The following is a 22,964-nucleotide window of genomic DNA, read 5'->3' on the forward strand; positions in this document are numbered from 1 at the left end:
TTGATTTTAAAATAGAAAGGGCTAAAAATGTACTGCATGTTGGAGCTAGATAATATTAATATATATATCGAAACCGAACCGATACTGTGGCCCAAGAACCGCGATACAAACCGTGGCCACACTGTACCGTTCGTTGCATCCCTACTATTTACACACCTGCTCAAATGAACTAGAGTTTAAAAAAAAACCCTGAGTGTGTGTTTGCAGTGTAAGACCCTAGATTCTAATATTGATTTTGGTTCCGTGTATACGTGTAAGCATGCGTTTACCCTCTGGACACTAGCTTGTAAAATGTGCCTTTGTCAGCTTCCTGAGCTAAGAATGATCTCTACCTCAGGGATGGTCCTCTTAGGTAATGTTTAGGTATGAATGTAGGCATGCAACAAGATGTATCCAAAGAGCCTCCCTTCAACTGCACCCTCCTCACATCTGTACCCATACACAACATGTTCAGAGCATGAATGGATAGACAGAAGCCCAATTCCCTCTTTATTTGACACAAGTGGTGTCTCTCCAATAGACACAAGTTCAGACAAAAAAAAAACAAAGTTGTCAAAAACTTATTAATAAAAACTGAATTAGAGCTGAGATGGAGTAGTGCTTGTGTTCAGAGTGTCTTTATGTAGCTCACAATCTGATCCATTGCCCTCTTTCCAGCAGGAAAAGTCAGCCAGCCCATGTTGAAGAAGCTAACTATGCCATGAAAGCCGTCAGAGACGTGGTGCCAGGTGACGTCCACGCCAAGGTCCTTAAGCCTCTTGTGGAACAGGATCCCATCGTCTCTCAGCACGTCGTACTCACAGGTCAGGATGAAGGTGGACGGGGTGAGACGAAGAACATCATCCTCAGCCAACAAAGGAGAGAATTCTGACTGTAGTCCGTCTTTGATGACATGGTATACTTCACCATCATGAGCTGTGTCCTCCTGCTTTTAACAGATTGATTTAATCAGTCAAATAATGGTAAAAGTAGCCTAACAATATTTTCATTCTAGTGTAAAGTAGGGATGTACAGAATATTCAGAAACTGAATAAGTGAAATGATTTAAACACAGAAAAGACTTCATGCAAGGCCTGTTTCCTACTACAAACATGCAGAGACAAGGGTAATTTAATAACAGAATGTTTTCACTTACAGATATGAACATGCCAACTCTGATGTAACTACTTTGATTCTTGAGCTTTTTTTCATGACTCTTGCAGCAGCAGCATAAATTATGTGGGGTGAAATTGTAATTGGTAACATCACTACCTCAAATAACATTGGTGAACATTACTTATTTCATGATATCCTAATGATTTATCTCATGTAATTTTGTATAAAAAATATATATACACTTGCCTTTTCGTGTAATAGCCGAATACCTAAGCCCTTGTCGACAAGATCTACACACTAATGGTGAGATGGAGACAAACCCATTATGCAAACAAATGACACCAGGAACCGATAGTTAACATTAATTAAGTTGTTATTATTAAGGTAACATTGTAAATAAGTAAGCTTTCTATGCTACTTAAAGTCAGTATAATGAAACTAAATAGAGTTTATAAAATTTTGTACATTTAAGTAGTACACAACTTTAAAATAAAAAGTGTGCATGTCTTTCAATCTTTGATGTCCTCTGGACGTATCTTTTTAGTCTTAGCACAATGGGAATGTACTAGTTGACAAAACTACAAATTGATGATGATTTAGGTTCATACCTAACTCATCATCAATTTGTAGTTTTGTCAACACACCCATTATGATTACATTACATTTGGCAGAAGCTTTTGTCCAAAGCGACTTACAATAATGAAGTACATAGTAATAGAATTTCATGGAAAAAAAAAAAAAAAAAATTTTAGACAGGGCCTAAATGAGATCAAAAGGAAATAGTGGGATAGAGGAGAAAAGGAGGGGAAGAAGGAAATGAGGTTAGAAGTAGTTAGTTAAGAGAGTAAGTGGTCTTTGAAGAGTCTTCAGTAGTTTATTAAAACTACTGATCGCTCCTGATCTGGTAGTGGAAGGTAGTTACAGTGCCCTCCATAATTATTGGCACCCCTGGTTAAGATGTGTTCTTTAGCTTCTCATAAATTGAGTTTTGTTCAAAATAATATAGGACCACGATGGGAAAAAAAGTAAAGTCCATCCTTTAACTCAAGTAAATTTTAAGGGGGAAATAAAATCCCTGACTAAGAAATAATTATTCTTCATAAAATCACCTGTTCCACAATTATTGGCACCCCTAACAATTCTTAGGAAATAAATTTAATAAAAGTATTTCTGTCACTTCTACAGTAGTTTACGAAGTTGATCAGAGTATGTAGGAACATTTAATTAGTAATTCACAACTTCCTGTTTCCCTGGGGTATAAATATGACGTGACACAGAGGCCATTTATCTTCAACATGGGAAAGACAAAGGAACATACCATTCAAGTGAGGCAGATGTGTGTTGACCTTCACAAGTCAGGCAATGGCTACAAGAAAATCGCTACTCGCCTACACCTGTCCATATCTACTGTCAGAGGAATTATTAAGAAGTTTAAAACAACTGGAACAGTGGTAAACAAGCCTGGACGAGGACGCAAGTTTATTTTGCCACCACGCACAGTGAGGAGGATGATAAGAGAAATAAAAAGTTCTCCAAAGCTCACTGTTACAGAATTGCAACAAATGGTAGCTTCTTGTGGTCACAAAGTCTCCAAAACAACCATCAGGCGCTATCTACATGCCAACAAGCTGTTTGGGAGGCATGCACGGAAGAAACCATTTCTCACTCACAATCATAAACGCAAACGTTTGGAGTTTGCTAAGCGGTACTGGGACTTCAACTGGGACCGTGTGCTTTGGTCAGATGAAACAAAGATAGAGCTTTTGGCAACAAATGCTCTAAGTGGGTCTGGCGTAACACAAGAGCTGAGTATGCAGAAAAGCACCTCATGCCCACTGTGAAATACGGGGGGGGGGGGGGGGGGATCAGTGATGCTGTGGGCCTGTTTCTCTTCTAAAGGCCCTGGGAACCTTGTTAGGGTGCATGGCATCATGAATGCTCTAAAATACCAGGACATTTTAAAACAAAATCTGGTGGCTTCTGCCCGAAAGCTGAAGATGGGTCGTCACTGGGTCTTTCAGCAAGATAATGACCCTAAACATGTGGCCAAATCTACACAGAAATGGTTCACCGCACACAGAATCAAGCTCCTCCCATGGCCATCTCAGTCCCCAGACCTCAACCCCATTGAAAATCTGTGGGGTGAGCTGAAGAGGAGAGTGCAGAGGAGAGGACCCAGGTCGTTGGATGATTTAGAGAGAATGTGCAAAGAGGAATGGTCAAAGATCCCTCTTTCTGTATTCTCCCATCTTGTGAAACATTACAGGAGAAGATTAGGTGCTGTTTTGTTGGCAAAAGGGGGTTGTACAAAATATTAACATCAGGGGTGTTAATAATTGTGGCACACATGATTTGATGTTAAATAATTATTTCTTAATGTGGGATTTTTTTCCTACTGAATAAATTCACTTGAGTTAAAGGTTGTATTTTACTCTTTTTTCCCATCGTGGTCCTATATTATTTTGAACAAAACTCAATTTATGAGAAGCTAAAGAACACATCTTAACCAGGGGTGCCAATAATTATGGAGGGCACTGTAGTTAGAGGTGTTAGGGGAGTAAGTGCTCTTTGAAGAGCTCTGTCTTCAGGAGTTTATTAAAGATAGTGAGAGACGCTCCTGATCTGGTAGTGGAAGGTAGTTAGTTAGAGGTGTTAGGAGAGTAAGTGCTCTTTGAAGAGCTCTATCTTCAGGAGTTTATTAAAGTAGACATGAAACATTTCAGTTTTTACAAGTTATCTAACGGATTAAATATAATGGAATTTATTTGGAGGGGGATTTTTTATATAAAATGTTTACACACTAATTTAAAATATATTTATGTTTGTTACTACCCAGCACTGGTGACATCACAAGGTTGGTTGGTTGAAGAGCCCAGGTACATAGCTAGCGGTCACGGTTAAGGAGAAAAGCTTGTTGTTTGTCAGGATTATGGATGAAGACGAAGCTGAACAGGGATTTGATCAGTGATGGAAGTAATGGCGTTTTCGATACCCCATTACTGCACGTTACTTTAGCCACTCAATGAACTTTTTGAACGTATGCAATGAATGTAACGCAATAGTAATGCAGTAGTTACTTTTACTGGTAACTAGTTACTTTTATAGTGGAGTAACTCAGTTAGTAACTCAGTTACTTTTTTGGAGGAGTAACTATAGCTAACTACTGTTTCAAAGTAACGTGCCCAACACTGGTTTTGATCAGGTTTCTAGAAACACAGTGGCTTATTAACCCTTTTGAGCAGGTGAGGAGACGAGACAGACAAACGGCTATTTATACAGATGAACAACCAGCAGTTGAGGGTGGAGAGGGTCGGTTACACCAACTTTACCTGGTGCAGAAGCGGTCACTGCACTGCCGTGCTGACTGCAACTGAGTGGATTTGCTGTCAGGAGGCTAACGTGGACCATGAGCAGAACTTTTCAGATGCTTTTATAAGAGCGAGACATTTTGGAGGTGTACCTGCTCTCTCTACGGGAGGTCCATGCAAAAACCCTGCAGCCTGTCAACAGCAGGTACTGCCATCCAGTTAACTAGCTTGCTTAAATACATTTAGCTATTTAGCATGTAAAGTCCAGAGTTCATTAAGACTGAATGAAACGTACATGATTTAAGTGGATATTGAAACACCCATGCACTGTTTGGTTGATTAACCTTTCAGTTTGGAAGTTAGAAGGCTTGTTGGGTAGCTAGGCTTCATCTAGTTAGCGTCATCTGGTTAGTTAGCATTGGCTAGCTATCTTAACATGTCTAGCATTAGCTATTTAGCAAACTAACTTAGCTAGCTAAGTAGCTAACACTAGCTTTGTTAAGATAGCTAGCTAAATAGCTAATGCTAGCTATGGTAAGATAGCTAGATACGTAGCGAATGCTAGCTATGTAATCTTTTAAATGTAAGCTTATCTAGACTTTTGGTACCTCTCGCTGCTCTGCTGGGTGGGCACGTCTTTTGGCTCGTTACCTGCGGCTCACAGCTGCTGCTTTCATAGTACCCCCAGTCGGAATGGTCCATAAATCCCAGCTGGTCAGAGGAAATTTTAAAACGGAGGAAAAATGCCTTGGACTTCATCTTATTTGTCCGGCAAACGACTAATGCTCCATACTCAAAAACCCTCTCCTCCACATAAGGTGCTTTTTCTAGTGCCGGTGCTGGTGGTAGGTGCCCAAACGCTTCTTTGCGTTTCCACTGCAAAATCACAGGTTCTTTGCCAGAAAAGCCGGTTCTGTTCTGGCCCCACAATCTTTGTGGTCTAGAACCAGCGAACCTGTGACGCGAAAGGGACGGGTGTTGAAGCGTCTTTGTCTAGAAAGTGCTTGCTTCTAACCCTAGCATTGCGGCTAACCGGAGGATTCTCACGCTTCAGCACCGCTAGCCACCACTAAAGAACAGCTGTCTGCTTAGGAGGCCAGGTATGAAAGTAAAGGGGATTTTTTTCTTATTTTTCACCCTATAATTTTTTTTTACTACTCCCAGGATTACTACGCCCAGGGACAATACAAAAGTGCATTGATTTTTAGTTTGGCTTTTATTATCCATTGAGGAACTACTGTAGGCAATAGGAAATATGTACTCCTTGTGTAAACAAAATGATAGACTGAACTCACTTTTCTTTTATTATTATTTATTTATCAATATTTTACTTCTTCTTTTCGTTTCTTGAAGCTTGTTGGTTATATGATTGTTTCCCATTTCTTTACACAGTCTTTTGCGTTTTTATTGAATATTTTACTGTAAGAACTGAATTTGCTAGTTCTCACCTCGTGTTTTTGGTAGCTTCTCTCTCTGAATTCAGGAGGTAGATTAGCCGGGTCGAGCCACTTGCTGTAGTGGGCCTTTAGCTCGGCTGGAATGTGCCTCCCTGCCAGAACGTCCTGGCACACAGACACGTCTCCATTAAGGTAATGCAAATAGTAGAAGACCATCCTTGCCCGATACAGCAGGGGCACAGATTGGTTCTGCAGGTAGGATGGCAGGGTAAAATCTGCCATTTGCAGGGCGGGGTAGATGAGGACCAGAGCGAGAGGGGATGGCACGTCTCCAGTCCGTTTTTTCGCCAGTCTCTGGCTGAGAGCTGCTGACAGGTTTCCCCCAGCGCTGTCTCCACCCAGCACCACCCTGTGAGGATCCACCCCAAACTCAGCCTCTGCCACTGAGAAGAAGTGCAGGGTGGCGGCCTCGCAGTCGTCCAGGTGAGCAGGGAACCTGTGCTCAGGAGCAAGTCTGTAACTGTCAGGAAATATGACATATATCAGTTTAATGCATATTTTTAGAATGCACTCTTAGAAGCTATTAAGATGTAAAAACACAATGTAAAAAGTCCATTTAACACACTTGCAAACATATCTAAAATTAGTTTTTAACTTTTTTTATTGTGGAGTATTAAGTGTAGAATGATGGGGAACAGCTGTGAAGTGTACATCTTTTATTTGTGTAAATTTGCTGTGCCCTCAAAATAACTCAACACAGTTATTAATGTCTAAACCAATGGCAACAAAAGTGAGGAGTTGGGAGAAAAGTTCGCAGTTTTGGTACTTATCTTTATCTATATAAGATATTTAGAAGAAAATAAGGAGGTAGGCCTGAAAAGCAGATGTCCCACATAGAATTACATCAAGTCAGGAAGTAAGACAGCATGTAGTGCTGGAGCTCCAGTCACATCGTGGGGAAAGAAGACCAGTTTCTGACCTAATGATTTAAGAACTTAAAGACCTATAGGCATCTGACTTCCTTGTCCTTGTGTGGAATCAAGAGTGATGTTTCCTTCGTAAGCGTAAAATCACGTTTGTTACTATGTGTGTGTATTAATCCATTTTTGCATGTGTATATATGTTCTTGTTCAACATTTGGCAAACAGCCATGTGACCGAGTTTCTGAAGGGAGAGGATTCTGCTCTGCTTCAGAATGTCAGTACATTTTGGAATTCAGCTCCCCACTGCCAGAAACACTCATACAGCCCCAGACCACGATGCTATCACCACCATGCTTGACTATAGACAAGGGGCAGTAGTCTTGGTAATCCTCACCAGAATGGAGCCAAACATGTTAGACACTATCTGAGCCAAACAAGTTTATCTTGGTCTCGTTAGACCACAGTATGTTTTTACACCAACCTCTAGGTATTACCCTAAACATGTGGACTCTTTACTTCTTTAGTCAACCTCGGAGAGGGAGGCCTGTTTTGAGTGGAACCCATCCTGGAAAACTGCTGTATGTTCTTGCTGTATTTCAGGGTGTTTAGAATTGTTACTCTCCACAAAGATGGCCTAGGCCAAAAGAAGACTGCTGTTGCTCACATCCTCAAAGAGTTCTTTGCCAAAAGTTGCCTTGTTGAATATCCAGTGGCCACTATGAGATAATTGTACCCAAAACAGTCAATTTAACAGCCTTGTGACATTAACAAATCACATGACACCAGAGAGGAAAAATGGCCAATAGGGTAAAATTTTTGTTGCCAGCAGTTTAGACATTACTGGTTGTGTGTTCAGTTATTTTGTGAGCACAGCTAATTTACACTGTTGTACAAGCTGTAAACTGACTACTTAACTTGTATCAAAGTGTCATATCTTCTGTGTTGTCCCATGAAAATATTTAATAAAATATTTACAAAAATGGGAGGATATGTATTCAGTTTTGTGAGATACTGTATTTTTAATATTTTATTATTCCATGAACATAACTTTTATTCTTACCCAACTGATGCAACTGTGGTGTTGCTCTCTTTTGCAATCTGCCGGCAAATATTATCATGCATATCTAAATTCAGAAAAAAAGTATCACTTATTACTATTACTCTTAACCACTTTTTAGATTCTTATTATTATTCATTCAGATCAACACAAGCTTCTGTTTCTGGGTCTTACTTATACTGCCCAATATCCATCCTCCACCGTGAAAATACATCATTCCTCTCCTCTTCTGGTCTGAGGGAGCTGTGGGCTCATACACTCTCACAGGCACACCGCCGAATGTCATGTCTTTAATACGAAGACCAGGAGAGATCAGCTGAGGCTTGCCGATAACAAGTTCCGTAAACCATCGTGAAAATCCCACCTCACTACAGAGACCCAGACGCGCCAGGATTTGGCCCTAAAAACAGAAACAGCACAACAGATTTTTTAACTACTAGGGAAGCATTATTAAGTAGTATTATTAATCACAGATGTGACTATGCATTGCATGACACTGACAGCAGCAGCAACTGTGACTGCATTTGGCACGCTGTTTTTTCTCAGTAACTGGGAGGGAGGAGTAAGAAGTGAGGTAAACATGTTTCAATTTACAGTGGTGTGAAAAATTGTTTGCCCCCTTCCTGATTTCCTGATTTCTTGTATGTTTGTCACACTTAAATGTTTTGGAACATCAAACCAATTTAAATATTAGTCAAAGACAACACAGGTGAACACAAAATGCTAAGGGAGAAAATCCAAACCTGGGCCCTGTGTAAAAAAGTGATTGCCCCCTAAACCTAATAGCTGGACGGGCCACCCTTATCAGCTACAACTGCAACCAAGTATTTGCAGTAACTTGCAATGAGTCTGTGGAGGAATTTTGACTCACCCATCTTTACAGAATTGTTGTAATTCAGGAATGCAGTTTCTTTAGGTGTACTGGGACACACACCTTCAAATAGTTTAACTTTTGTCTAATTGGTCCACAGAATGTTTTCCCAAAAGTCTTGAGGATCATCAAGATGTTTTCTGGAAAAACTGAGACTAGCTTTAATGTTCTTTTCAAAGTCAAGTCAAAGTCAAAGTGGTTTTTATTGTCATTTCAGCTATATACAGAGTACACAGTGAAACGAAACAACGTTCCTCCAAGGACCATGGTGCACATAAACACAGTGTAGACAGAACAATAGTGCAACAGTACAAAAGTGCAGACAGACAATACAACACCATACAGACAAAGAATAATAAATAACAAGACAGTGTGCAAATTTTGCAGTGTGCAAAAAAGACCAGGTGAGGTAGTAATTACTCTATTACACAGTGTGCAATAGAGTCCAGTGAGGTAGTAGGGTTTTTAGTGCTTTCCATTTTCTGGGGTAAGTGGGGTAAGAGTGTGTGTGCATGTACAGAAAAACCATCAGTTCAGTCTCTGCAGTTAAGGAGTCTGATGGCTTGGGGGTAGAAGCTGTTGCAGAACCTGGTCGTGCTGGACCGGATGCTGCGGTACCTTCTTCCCGAAGGCAGGAGGGAGAACAGTTCGTGTGAGGGATGAGTGGGGTCATTCACAATGCTGGTTGCTTTGCGGATGCTGCGGGTGGTGTAAATGTCCGTGATGGAGGGGAGAGAGACGCCGATGATCCTCTCAGCTGTCCTCACAATACGCTGGAGGGTCTTGCGGTCAGAGACGGTGCAGGTCCCAAACCAGGCAGTGATGCAGCTGCTTAGGATGCCCTCAATGGTCCCTCTATAGAAGAGTGTGAGGATGGGTGGAGGGAGACGGGCCTTTCTCAGCTTCCGGAGGAAGTAGAGACGCTGCTGGGCTTTCTTGGCTGTAGAGCTGGTGTTCAGGGTCCAGGTGAGGTTATCTGCTAAGTGGACACCAAGGAACTTGGTGCTCTTAACAATCTCCACAGCGGACCCGTCGATGTTGAGTGGAGAGTGGGTGTGTTGTGCTCTCCTGAAGTCAACAACCATTTCCTTTGTCTTGTCCACATTCAGGTGAAGGTTGTTGACTGTACACCAGTCTGTCAGCCGCTGCACCTCCTCTCTGTATGCTGACTCGTCGCCTTTGGTGATGAGACCCAGCACGGTTGTATCATCGGCGAACTTGATAAAGCTGTTAGAACTGTGTTTTGCAGCACAGTCATGAGTCAGCAGGGTGAACAGCAGAGGACTCAGGACACTGTCCTGGGGGGCCCCCGTGTTCAGTGTGATGGTGCTGCCCCCGAACCGGACTGACTGTGGTCTCCCTGTCAGAAAGTCCAGGATCCAGTTGCAGAGGGGGGTGTTGAGGCCGAGCGAGCTTAGCTTCCTGGTGAGGTTCTGTGGGATGATGGTGTTGAATGCTGAAATGAAGTCTATAAACAGCATTCTGACGTAAGTGTCCTTCTTCTCCAGGTGGGTGAGGGAGAGATGAAGGGTGGTGGTGATGGCATCGTCCATGGAGCGATTGGGACGATACGCAAACTGCAGGGGATCCAGTGAAGAGGGCAGTTGTGTCTTGATGTTCCTCATGACTAGCCTCTCGAAGCACTTCATGATGATGGGTGTAAGTGCAACGGGACGGTAGTCATTGAGGCAGGACACTGTGGACTTCTTCGGCACAGGGACGATGGTGGTGGACTTGAGGCACGTTGGGACAGTGGCGCTGCACAGGGAGATGTTGAAGATGTCCGTGAGAACATCTGCCAGCTGGTCTGCGCACTCCCTGAGCACTCTGCCGGGGATGTTGTCTGATCCTGCAGCTTTTTGTGGGTTGACTCTGCGCAGAGTGTTCCTCACATCCACTGCAGTCAGGCACAACACCTGCTCGTCCGGCTTGGGCATGGTCTTTCTCGCCATTGTGTTGTTTTGTGCCTCAAACCGTGCATAAAAGTTGTTTAGGGCATAAGGGAGGGAGGCATCACGTTCACAGCACGGTGGCATTGTCCTGTAGTTGGTGATTGCCTGGATGCCCTGCCACATGCGCCGCGCGTCACCCGTGTCCTTGAAGTGGCTGTGGATTCTCTGGGCGTGTGCGCGCTTTGCCACTCTGATAGCTCTTGACAGGTCGGCTCTCGCTTTCCTCAGGGCCACCTTGTCACCAACTCTGAAGGCGGAGTCGCGGGTCCTCAGCAGCGCACGTACCTCAGCAGTCATCCAAGGCTTCTGGTTTGGGCATGTGGTGATGGTCTTGGAGACAGTGACATCATCAATACACTTGCTGATGTAGCCAGTGACTGATGCTGCATACTCCTCCAAATCAACAGAATCGCCTTCAGTAGCAGCCTCCCTAAACATGTCCCATGCAGTGCACTCAAAACAGTCCTGAAGGGCAGAGATGGAGCCTGCCGGCCAGGTTTTCACCTGCTTCTGAACTGGTCTGGAGCGTCTGATTAGTGGTGTGTATGTTGGTGTCAGCAAAACACACATGTGATCCGAGAAAGCGAGGTGGGGGCGGGGCTCCGCCCGGTACGCACTGGGGATGTTTGTGTAAACAAGATCCAACGCGCTCGCTCCTCTCGTTGCAAAGTTCACATGTTGGTGAATTTAGGGAGCACTGACTTGAGATTTGCGTGGTTGAAATCTCCGGCGATAATAAACAGTCCGTCTGGGTGTTTGTTTTGCAGATCGCTGATAGTCCGATAGAGTTCACACAGAGCCTCTTTAGCATTAGCACCAATGCTAGCACTGGGTGGGATGTAGACAGCAGCTATTAGCACGGTGGAGAACTCCCGTACTAAATAAAAAGGTCTGCACTTGACTATCAGGAACTCCACCAGCGGAGAGCAGTGTTTGGCGACAGTCACAGCGTTGTTACACCATTCCGTGTTGATGTAAACACACACGCCTCCATCGCGTGTCTTCCCGGATAGAGCCGCGCTTCTATCGGCTCTGAACGCGGTTAGCCCGGCTAGCTGAATGGCGCTGTCCGGAATGTTGTCGTTAAGCCACGATTCCACAAAAACCAAAACACAGCAGTCTCTGAACTCACGCTGGGTAGTTCGCTGGAGTCGGATGTAGTCCAGTTTATTGTCAAGGGAACAGACGTTTGCAAGAAAGAGCGATGGTATAGCCGGCCGGCTAGGACTAGCCTTTAGCCTCGCGCGGATCCCAGCTCTCTTTCCGCGCTTACGCTCGCACCGCTTGCGATGGCACTTCCGCTGGGCTCCGGCGTCAGGAAACACCGCGGGCTGGCGGCCTGGGTCTCTTAGCAGGCTAAGCTCAAGCAGCGTCTGCAGAACCTCGTCCGGTAGCGTGTTTTCTGGCTGGTTTCTCCACTGTAGCAGGGTCTGGCGGTGGTAGAACATGTGCACGGGTGTTCCGATGCACATATTTGCAGGAAATAAACTGAAAAAACGACAAATAGTAACACAAAAGCACCATTTAACGGACCCGGAGCGGCCGCTGCATGTTAACGCGCCGCCATCTTGGGTGGGTTCTTTTTGCTCAGCAGTGATTTTTGTCTAGGAACTCGGCCATGTAGGCCATTTTTGCCCAGTCTCTTTCTAATGGTGGAGGCATAAACACTGACCATAACTGAGGTTCTTTGGATGTTGTTGTGGGGTCTTTTGTGACCTCTTGGATGAGTTGTTTCTGCTCTCTTACTGTAATTTTGGGCAGCCTTTTATGACTTTATAAGCCTTTCCAGACTGATACATCTCAATTACCTTCTTTCTCAATTGTTTCTGAATTTCTATAAATCTTGCATGCTGTGTAGCTTTTAAGGATCTTTTGGTGGACTTTACTTTGTCAGGCAGGTCTTATTTAAGTGATGTCTTGATTGAGAACAGGTGTGGCAATAATCAGGCCTGGGTGTTGCTAGAGACAGTGGCTGCGTCCAGAAACTTTTGCTACTCCTCCTCTCCTACTCCTCCTTTCCTACTCCTCCTCTCCTACCCCGGAAGAAGGTGGAGGAATCGAGGAGAGGAGAGGAGGAGGAGGAATGGAGGGAAGGAGCTGTAATTGGGGAAATGGGACAGCTGATCCCTTTTAGATAGGATGTTGACTACCGATGAACTGAGCCAATCACAACGCTCACTTTTAGCACATGCCGGATCCTGCCCAGCCAATCACAGCTTCTGAATAAAGCTCCACATACAAAAATAAAAACGAGAGATCAATAAACACAATTCCAAATTCTAGAGATCAAGCTTCAAAGTGCAGCCTGATTAGCCATTGATGAAGGTTGCATATGTAAATATTAAATTATTTTAATAGTAAAATATGATTTCATTGAATGTAATAAAACAAATAACAAATCTTAATAAATAATAAATATAATAATACATATTATATTTTGCATACATGTTGAAGTGAAAAAATATTAGATGAAACAGCATCAATGGAACATTACTGTCACACAGCTAAATATTCAGATATTCCAATAAAATCCTGCTTACTCCCAGGCATTTTGGCCGCATCTCTGGCCAGTGAGATATATATATATATATATAGGTATATGTATATATATAGGTATATATATATATATATATAGGTATATATATATATATATATATATATATATATATATATATATATATATATATATATATATATATCATGTTACAAATATGGGAACATTAATAAAGTTTTACTGAGCATACAGCTTATCTAAACAAAAACATATATTAGTGCTTTACTGGCTGTATAATTAGATAAGGAACGTATATTATGTTTATGACGTATATTAGGGCGTTGCCTGCTCCTCGCACTGCTTTTCGCGTGCTCTGTGGGCGTGGATGCAGTGATGTCATTGGAAAATCCTTAAAAGTCTTCCGGAGTAGGATACACTGATGTATCCTTCAATGGAAGCCTACTACAGGAGAATTTTAAGCGGCTTCTTTCGTCTCCTACGGTATTCGGACAGGCGGCAAGATGGCGTCACGAAATCAGTTTCCGGGTCACGGAGGAGAGGAGGAGGATCGGTAGGAAAAAGGAGACACTTTTGGGGTTTCTGGACGCAGCCAGTGGCTGTATTCGGAATGGCATACTACTATACTGCGTACTGCATACTGCACTAGTATGTACTGCATACTGCACACTCCCAGTATGCAGTATTCAGTACTGCAACACTTTTGATTGTAGTACCCTACACGGGCTGTGACACACCAGTCAGTGCTCTGTAGTGCTCTGAATTCCTTAAAGTGAGATGTAAACAGAAAGAACATAAAAAATGTCCTAGCTTTTCATTATTAAAACTAATGAGAATTGCTGCTTTTATTTTAGAGATTTTATTTTAGTAGATTACTATTTTCAGTACCAACAAGAAGAAAACATTTAACAAACTCTCATTCATATTTACACAATCTCAATACAAGTGAAACAATTTTATTAATTTGTATTCAAATAATTCCCTTTTTTAAAAAAAATAATTAAAACTCAGGGAATTATTTATTAAATCAACAGAACGATTTATTACACAAAGGTAACTATTTATTAATTTAACAGAACGATTTATTGGAATTATTTATTAAATAAAGAGAACGATTTATTAAAACTGAGGAAATTATTTATTAAAGTAACATAATAATTTATTAAAATTGAGAGAATTATTAATTAAAATAACAGAACGATTTATTGGAATGATTTATTAAATAAAGAGAACAATTTATTAAAACTGAGGGAATTATTAATTAAAGTAACAGAATAATTTATTAAAAATTATGGAATTATTTATTAAAGTAACAGAATAATTTATTAAAACTGAGAGAATTATTAATTAAAATAACAGAACGATTTATTGGAATGATTTATTAAATAAAGAGAACAATTTATTAAAACTGAGGGAATTATTAATTAAAGTAACAGAATAATTTATTAAAACTGAGGGAATTATTAATTAAAGTAACAGAATAATTTATTAAAACTGAGGGAATTATTAATTAAAGTAACAGAATAATTTATTAAAACTGAGGGAATTATTAATTAAAGTAACAGAATAATTTATTAAAACTGAGGGAATTATTAATTAAAGTAACAGAATAATTTATTAAAATTAGGGAATTATTTATTAAAGTAACAGAATAATTTATTAAAACTGAGGTAATTATTAATTAAAGTAACAGGATAATTTATTAAAAATGAGGGAATTATTTATTAAAGTAACAGGATAATTTATTAAAAATGAGGGAATTATTTATTAAAGTAACAGAATAATTTATTAACACTGAGGGAATTATTAATTAAAATAACAGAATAATTTATTAACACTGAGGGAATTATTTATTAAAGTAACAGAATCATTTATTAACACTGAGGGAATTATTTATTAAAATAATAGAATAATTTATTAAAACTGAGGGTATTATTTACTACATCAAGGAAAGTAATGGCTCACCGCTGCCGAGAACCCCCGGCCGCGGAAAGCGCTTGGCCGCTGCAGCGGAGGGGCTCGACAGCGGTGAGCCAATACTTTCCAAAATAATTCCCTTAATTAAAAAATATATTTATTTCCATAATTTAAAAATCTCTGGCACTCGCCACCATCTTGTTTTTTCTGAAGCGAGCCGGAGAAGCCAGTCGCAATGCATGTTGGGATGCAGTACACCGCGAAGATATCTCTCCATGCACACTGCGAAATCGGAGCAGAGTAGTACACCATCCGGGTACCTGTAGTGCACTACAGATCCTCAGTTTGGTCACATATTGCTTACTGCATACTAGCTTTAGGCAGATTTAGTACGCGATTAGTATGTAGTATGCCATTCCAAATACAGCCAGTGTATTTAGGTGTCAGAAACCACAGTGACGGTATGTTTTATTTAAAGTGTGTTAGAGGTAGTTTGGAAGTGGAAAAGACTGTTCATGTATTTTGTTTCATTTAGGTTATAATGCTGGTATGGTAAACGGCTGAAATAAAGCGATGTGGAATTTTAACTCTATTTCAGTTATTTTTTTATTCATTCACTTAACAGCTAAAATTCATTTAAATTCTGCAGTTTAACTAAGTAAAAAGTGATAAATGTGATTAATTTAGATTAATTTATCAAATAACTTGTAGTTAATTAGCTTTTTTTTTTATCACTTGACAGGGCCGTGCAGAGACCTTTGGAGGGGGCACATGGAGCATAAATTTATATTTACACAATACAGAAACATACCTTACAATATAACCGGCTGATTTGTAGCAAAACATTCATAAAGAATGTAACCTTGAATCACAACATACCATATCATTGTCCACTTTTTTAGGGGGCAAAAGTAGTCTATATCTATAGTCCATATTTATCTTTTTAAGGTTAATTATTAAGCCCGGTGATTAGTTTCAGACAGAGAAACCAATGCAACGCTGCCCTCCCTAAACAGAGGCTGCACTTCTCATTGGTCATTACACAGAGACTCACAGCAAATGAAAATCGCAACCTCTGTTTGGGAGTGGCTGTTCTGCAGCTGAGGGGGGTCTGTAGCTGCGTTCTAAATCACTCCCTGTCACAAAGATATGCGCTATTTATCATTGGCTAACGCACTATATAGTGAAAAATTCCTGTGCTACTGAACAACTGTATAATACTTATAATACTCACAGTTGTACTGCATATGTCTTTTATTGAGCACAATGCATATCATTTACTCAGTGCAGGCCAGAACCTTCAAAAAGGTATTTGCCCCCTACAGATTTCTTTTTGCTTTATCATACTTACACTTTTTAGTGTAAGTATGATCGTTTCAGATTAATAAAGACATTTTAATATTAAACAAACATAACCTGAATAAATATAAAATGCAGTTTTTAAATAGTGTAAAAAGTAATTGCCGTTAAATCTAATAAATGGTTGTGCCACTCTTGGCAGCAACAACTGTAATTAAGCTTTGGTAATAAATGGCAATGAGTCTTTCACATCTCTGTGGAGGAATTTCGTTCCACTCTCTTTTACAGAGTTGTTTTAATTCCGACACATTAGATGGTGTTTGAGCATGAAGGATTTATGGTTTCATTTGTGTCCAGTGTCCAGACCCTGAAGCAGCAAAGCAGCCTCAGACCATCACACTACCACCACTATGTTTTAATTACCTTATGATGTCCTTTTTCTGAAATGCTTTTTTATGCCAGATGTAACGTGACATACACGTTCCAAAAAGTTCCACTTTTGTCTCATCAACGCACATAATATTTTTTTACATTAAAACTCTCCTATAGAGAACATTTTCACCCAGTCTCTTTCTTATTATTGATCCTTAAAACTGGCCTTAACTGCAAATGAGGTCTAAAGTCCTTTGAATGTTGTGCTGGGTCACTACTGAGAAGGTTCACCAGTGTTTACCTCCATTAGTGAATATCAGCTCTCACTGTGGTCTGCTGGAGGGACTTTTTTCAGACTGACAGATGACTGATAAATTACTCATCCGTTGAGTTTCTTCAGATCAGGGTATAATAATGTGTTATTTGAGTTATTTTATCTGCTTCATGTTGTCAATTTAAATGGATTCTAATTCTACAGGTCTGGCAGTAACCAGGCCTGGATGTAGCTAGTGAAATCAAACTTTCCAAAACGTGATAATCATGGTTAATTTATACCATAGACTGTGTAATGCTGGACAGAGCATCGCCTTTCAAAAGTGAAGCCACCACAGCCCCCCCCTGCTTTTCGGTTGCAGAAATGTGTAACCCCACCCATCCCCGTAGGTTTCAATGGCAAACCAGACAACAGACAAAGATCACGTTTTTTTTCTAATATACTGTAATTCTACCTCCATTATTTAAATGCAACATTTAGTGTAACCTCTGCTAATATTTTTTTTTTTATATCCCCACAGAATTTGTTCTTTAAAACGTTATTCAGCTCTATTCAAAAAGGTGTGGTTATTGTAAAAGGGCTGGGTTACACCTAGCCGGGGTGGGACCAATGACTGTATGGGCGGGACCATAGACTGTGTGAGCTCTATGGAGGCAGCCCTCAGGGGCGGGGTTATTTAAATGAGTAGGCTGTCTCTCCACAGTCTTTCTCCCTCCTCTGGTCTCTACTGCGCAGACTCGGGTTTCAGGATCGCCAAAATGGTGGAAGATTTTGGCTTCATTTTCACTGAATGAATGGGAACAGCGATAGAGCGTCCGACATATTTTTACAGTCTCTACTTTATACCTTTTTCACACAGGGTCAGGCAGGTTTGAATAGATTTTTCCCCTTAATAAATGAAATGATGATTTAAAAAATGCTATTGTATTTACTGAGATTACCTTTCTCTCACACAAAAGATGTGTATGTAAGGGGGCAATATTGTTTCTAGACACTGTATGGAATACAAATTTCTCAACACTACAGCCACAGTTTTCCCTTCCAGTTTGAAAGATTACACTGTGCCTGTAGTGGAAGTGCAGGTGCTTTATAAGTTTTATAGATTTCCGTTTATGTAATTTGGATGTTTATATGAATGACCTGTTCCACCTTAAAAGCCAAAGACATTCAGTTCAAAAAACCTTAGTCACTTATCTCATCTTATCTCAACTGAAACATTATTTACCAGTTAATGCTAAGAGGAGTCATTAGCACAGAGGTTCACTTGCTTTTCTAGTCTGAACTGTAATTGTGTGCTTAATGTGCTCAAAAATAGAATAACTGTTTTGTTAGATTGTGTTTGTCTATGATTGTGACAAAACCAGATTTTATTAGCAATCAATGTAGAATCCCAGGTAATTCAAAAGAGTTCACTTCAATATATATCAATAAACAGTACCAGTCAGAAGTTTAGACACACCTTCTTATTGAGTGTTTTTTTTTCTACATTGTGTAGTAAGTAAGTATTCACGTCAGGTCTTTAACCAGCCAAAACAGGCACATGTCACCCTACTGCTCATTGAGCTCCATTGGCTGCCAGTTGCTGCTCGTATCAAATTCAAAGCTCTTACAATCGCCTACAAGGTGATACAGAACAGCTCCTTCCTACCTGCACTGATCACTCCTGAAGGCTTACGCTACCTCCCGGCCGCTGCGCTCCTCCAATGAACGTCGCCTCGCTTTACCAAACAAACATTCACACAAAGCAATCCAGACTGTTCTCATACAGAGTTCCCCAATGGTGGAACAAACTACCTTCCACTACCAGATCAGGAGAATCTCTCACTATCTTTAAAGCTCACCTTCCGCGAAAATCCGATTTTTCTTGTTTTTTGTGGAATACAGTAGGTCTCTCCGAGTTGAATGTGTACACCTGCACATTAAACTGTTTTGCAGCCCCCATTGTCTGCAGGAGCTAAGCAAAGAAATCCCCCCTCCCCCCCTCCGAAAAACGGGTGAATTTTGAATTATCTTTCTGCCTACGTAGGCAGAAACTCACAGACCAGCCCACCTTGGCTCGAGAAACTCCCAGAGGCGGAGCTGAAGCGACGCAACATCACCGCTCATCAGTTAGGAGGTGGGAGGCAGTGAGCGGCAGAGCGGTGGAGGGGCGTCGCAGTGCTCCTAGCCAATCAGAGGAGAGATATTTGCATGCTGTTTGCATGTATGAATATTCATGAGCAAAGCTGGAATCCGGTCATTTTGGACACACCCCTAAAACAGTCCATTAAAAAAGAGCTATACAGAGACACCTGAGCACTTTTTTTTTACAAAAACGGCTCACATGTCATTCATTCATACTAGAGACCACAACTAGACATTTTAAAATGAAAGAAAAAACGACGGAAGGTGACCTTTAATAAACTCCTGAAGACAGAGCTCTTCAAAGAGCACTTACTCTCCTAACACCTCTAACACACTAACTACTTCTAACCGCATTTCCTTCTTCCACTCCTTCACTCCTCTATCCCATTATTTCCCTTTGACCTCCTTAAGGCCCTATCTAAAGATGTTTTTACCTTCTATTATTTTTGTACTTCACTAGTGTAAGTCGCTTTGGACAAAATTCGTCTGCCAAATGTAATGTAATGTAATGTAATGTAATTTAAGTGTTTAACCAACCAACCAATTCAGTTGGGCTCTTATCTAGGAAGCTGTTAACTTGTGCTGTTCTGAAACTTTTTTTTTTTTTAGTTTAGATGACCATGTCCATTGCAGAACATTTTGAAATGAAAAAAAAAAAAAAACAGAATATGAGGTGTGTCCATTTATCCACTTCTGTGGGGTATGTTTATATATGCAACAGCTGTACACTATTAAATACTCAATAACACAGGATAAATGTTCCAAAATAAAACACAATGTAGTATTAATATATATATACAACTTTTCATAATATTTATTCAACTTGTAAACACAGTGTTTCTTTTTCTGCCGCCCATGAGGGACTCTGGATCACAGCTAAATGTATCTCTGAGAATAATGAATGAGATTTTTAAAATGTACTGCTATAACACTCTGTAGTAAACCAAAAAAACATTTAAAATACATATCTAACTACATTACATTACATTAGACTCCGGGGGCTTTTAGAGTACAATAGGTTAGAGGATGTTTGTATGGATGAGTCCTTTAGAGAGCAAAATACTATATTTCAAAATATTACAACCTTTCAATCAGAACTTAAATGTGTTCAGCAATTGTGTAAAAAATATAGCAGTAAATACGGAATACAGGTTGGTTATTCAGGTGCATTAATGGTTTGTGTAAGGTCAGACGTCAGTTTACCTGGACTTTGTACCAAGCAACTTACCAGATAAGTAACTAGATAACTTCCCTTTAGAATACAGTCCAGGACAGGTAAACTTTAATGCATAAATGTTGATGAATGTTAATTATTTTGAGCGTATATTTATATATTTGTCATAAGGCATTTTCTGTGCACTTAGAATGTGCATTTAAATGCGTTACTGACATATAATATATATTGCACATAAATAATGAATATGTAATGCACATACATTTCCATTCCTTTTTCTATAATACAATAGGAATCTACAGCAACATTTAGGCATTTTGGTAATGCATAAATTAATACAGCTTACAAAAGTAATATAAACACTTACCAAAACTGCTATTCCTACAAGACATCCGTGCACAGTGTGTAGTTTTCCACTATTAGCAATTCCAGGAGGAATCTCAGAGTTCATTACTTCAGAATACACCAAACCAATTAACAGCAAGATGAAGGCGGCAGCCAGTGCAGCAAAACCAATGATCAAAATCGCAGTACCAATCTCCATGCTGTCTTTATGGAGCTCTGAGTGAAGAACTAAGCAACTTTCACATGCCCTTCCTCCTTTTAGTGCAGGAACAATGTTATCTTGTTATCTAGTGCCTTTTCGTAATACCAGTATGAACACTCCCCCAAATGACCTTGTCCTAGTGGGAAAAATAAGCATTGATGATCCCTTCCAGAAACATAACATATGCACACATGTAAAGTTATAGATTGTAATATAATGTGCAAATACACTGCCTGGCCAATAAAAGTCTCCACCTGGATTTAAAGTAAATAGATAAGAGCCTCCTATTGGATAAGTAAGCAACAAGTTAATCTAGTTTTACTCTAAGCCAGGGGTGTCCAAACTTTTCTTGTTGGGGGCCAGAAGGAGAAATATATAAGCAGTCACAGGTCACAGACGCTGTAAAACACTGTAATGAAACAAATTATGAAATGTACTACATACTATAATATATATATATATATATTTTTTTTTTACAAGCATTTAGTTACTACTTTTTTATTTATCACAGAGTTACTATCTTTATCTATTTTGACAGTGTTGTGTAAACTAAGATTTTTCAAATTTATGTTTTATTTCATGTCTCTTAATATTATACTCCTTCATTACAGCAACTGATTCCTGACGTATTACACACACTTCCCTCTAAAATTTTCTGCATTTGCTGTCCATTTTCTGTTTTCTTTGGAGTTAGGCCTCGAGTGACTAATCAGGAGATTCGGGAGGATTCCCGATGGGCTGGCTCATGTCAATCTCCAGTTTGGGCCGGTTGGACGGGAAAAATAATTTTGACACTTATCTGTCCCTTATCTATTCTTATTCTTGCATTCATTTCCATTCAACTACGTATGCATTCTCTATTCATCTGACCATTTTAAAGCTTAGAATCTTAGAATATTTAGCCTATTTAGCTGTATATCCTTACAGAAAATAAACATTTAGGGCGAAATATGCCTTGTTTATTTGAATTATGATTCATAATTTCCATAGTTGCGTTTTTTGTACGTATTATATTTGATCCAATGCGGACATGTTGTACATCATTCAAGTCGCCTAAACCTTTTTACGGAACCTTTTTACTGTAGCATGTACGGTTCCTGAATTAGAGCTGAAAGAGTGCTTATACTTTTTACCGCAGCTTTAAAAACAGGCTCTTTGATCAGCAGGGCTCACAAATATACAAAAACACCTTCTTTACTGCAAAATAAGTTATAAAATAAGTATTTTTTATTCTTTTTAAGTTTCCAGTCCTTTAGAGAAAGAAAGTACCATTTCAGGTTTAAATCTCTATAATATCTAACCAGTGAAAGTGAGCAGTTTAAAATTTAACATGGTGATTCTAAACTATACTCTATAAATATAGTGTTTTAACACTAAATCAGTGTTTTATTAGTTCTTTTTATAAAAATGTTATATCCCAGTCAAAGAACATTTATTAGCAACACAATTATCAATAAACTGACTTTTCCTCTTTTTTAACCTTTAGTGATTTGGACATTTTTTTTTTGTGACTTTTTTTTTTGTTTTTGGCGGCCGCTGTAATTTTTAAGAGTAGCCCAAAAAATGCACCCAGCCACCCCTGAATTTTCACCTGCATCTGGATTTTTAAAGAAGCCCAATTTGGCAACTCTGAATGTAGGCATAACGAAGGAAGGAAAGGAGATAAGGAGCGTTTTTAGACACCTGCATAATAGTGGGACAACTTTCATTTTATTTCAAAAATAATCCGCAGACCACCCCAAAAAAGGAAACGGGCCACAAATAGTTTGGACACCTCTGCCTTATGCAATGCAGGGAGTAGCTTATCATTTGTTAAACAACTAAGGCAAATCCTGAAGTCGTGAAAAAATATGAAACTGTTTTAGAAGGTTCAAAATATCCACCTGTCCAAATATCGCTGTTCCAGAACTGTGCTGCTTCTTTAGATGTTTTTTCTATTAATGATCTGCAGCTTGTAATGAATCCTCTGTATTTGCTCTCATGGAATCTTCTCTTTATAGTAGAATGAGATACTGATACACCTACTTTCTAGCGAGTGTTTTTCACTTAGGTGTCACGCCCTTGCCCTGTTTTCCATGAGTTTCTCGTCTCCCCGTTTGTTCGCCAGTAATTTTCCATTCACCTGTGTTCATTTTGTAGCAA

General features: G+C 39.9%; 1 protein-coding gene across 2 annotated transcripts; it reads right to left on the reverse strand.

The window, feature by feature from the left end:
* Nucleotides 1-476: 476 nt before the first annotated feature.
* LOC103046340 (arylacetamide deacetylase-like 4) lies at nucleotides 477-21,076 on the reverse strand. 2 transcript variants are annotated; one of them, XM_022682358.2, is made up of 5 exons: nucleotides 20,643-21,076; nucleotides 7,955-8,180; nucleotides 7,784-7,847; nucleotides 5,852-6,320; nucleotides 477-925 (listed from the first exon to the last, which is right to left on the reverse strand). In XM_022682358.2, exons 1-5 carry the CDS (start codon nucleotides 20,817-20,819, stop codon nucleotides 608-610), a joined length of 1,254 nt encoding a protein of 417 aa, XP_022538079.1. In that variant the 5' UTR covers nucleotides 20,820-21,076; the 3' UTR covers nucleotides 477-607. The 2 variants fall into 2 exon arrangements, with proteins under 2 accessions (XP_022538079.1, XP_022538078.1); XM_022682357.2 differs by having other exon boundaries at nucleotides 477-928; nucleotides 20,643-21,070.
* Between the last annotated feature and the right edge of the window lie 1,888 nt (nucleotides 21,077-22,964).

This window comes from Astyanax mexicanus, chromosome 24 (genome assembly GCF_023375975.1).
Source record: "Astyanax mexicanus isolate ESR-SI-001 chromosome 24, AstMex3_surface, whole genome shotgun sequence".
NCBI lineage: Eukaryota > Metazoa > Chordata > Actinopteri > Characiformes > Acestrorhamphidae > Astyanax > Astyanax mexicanus.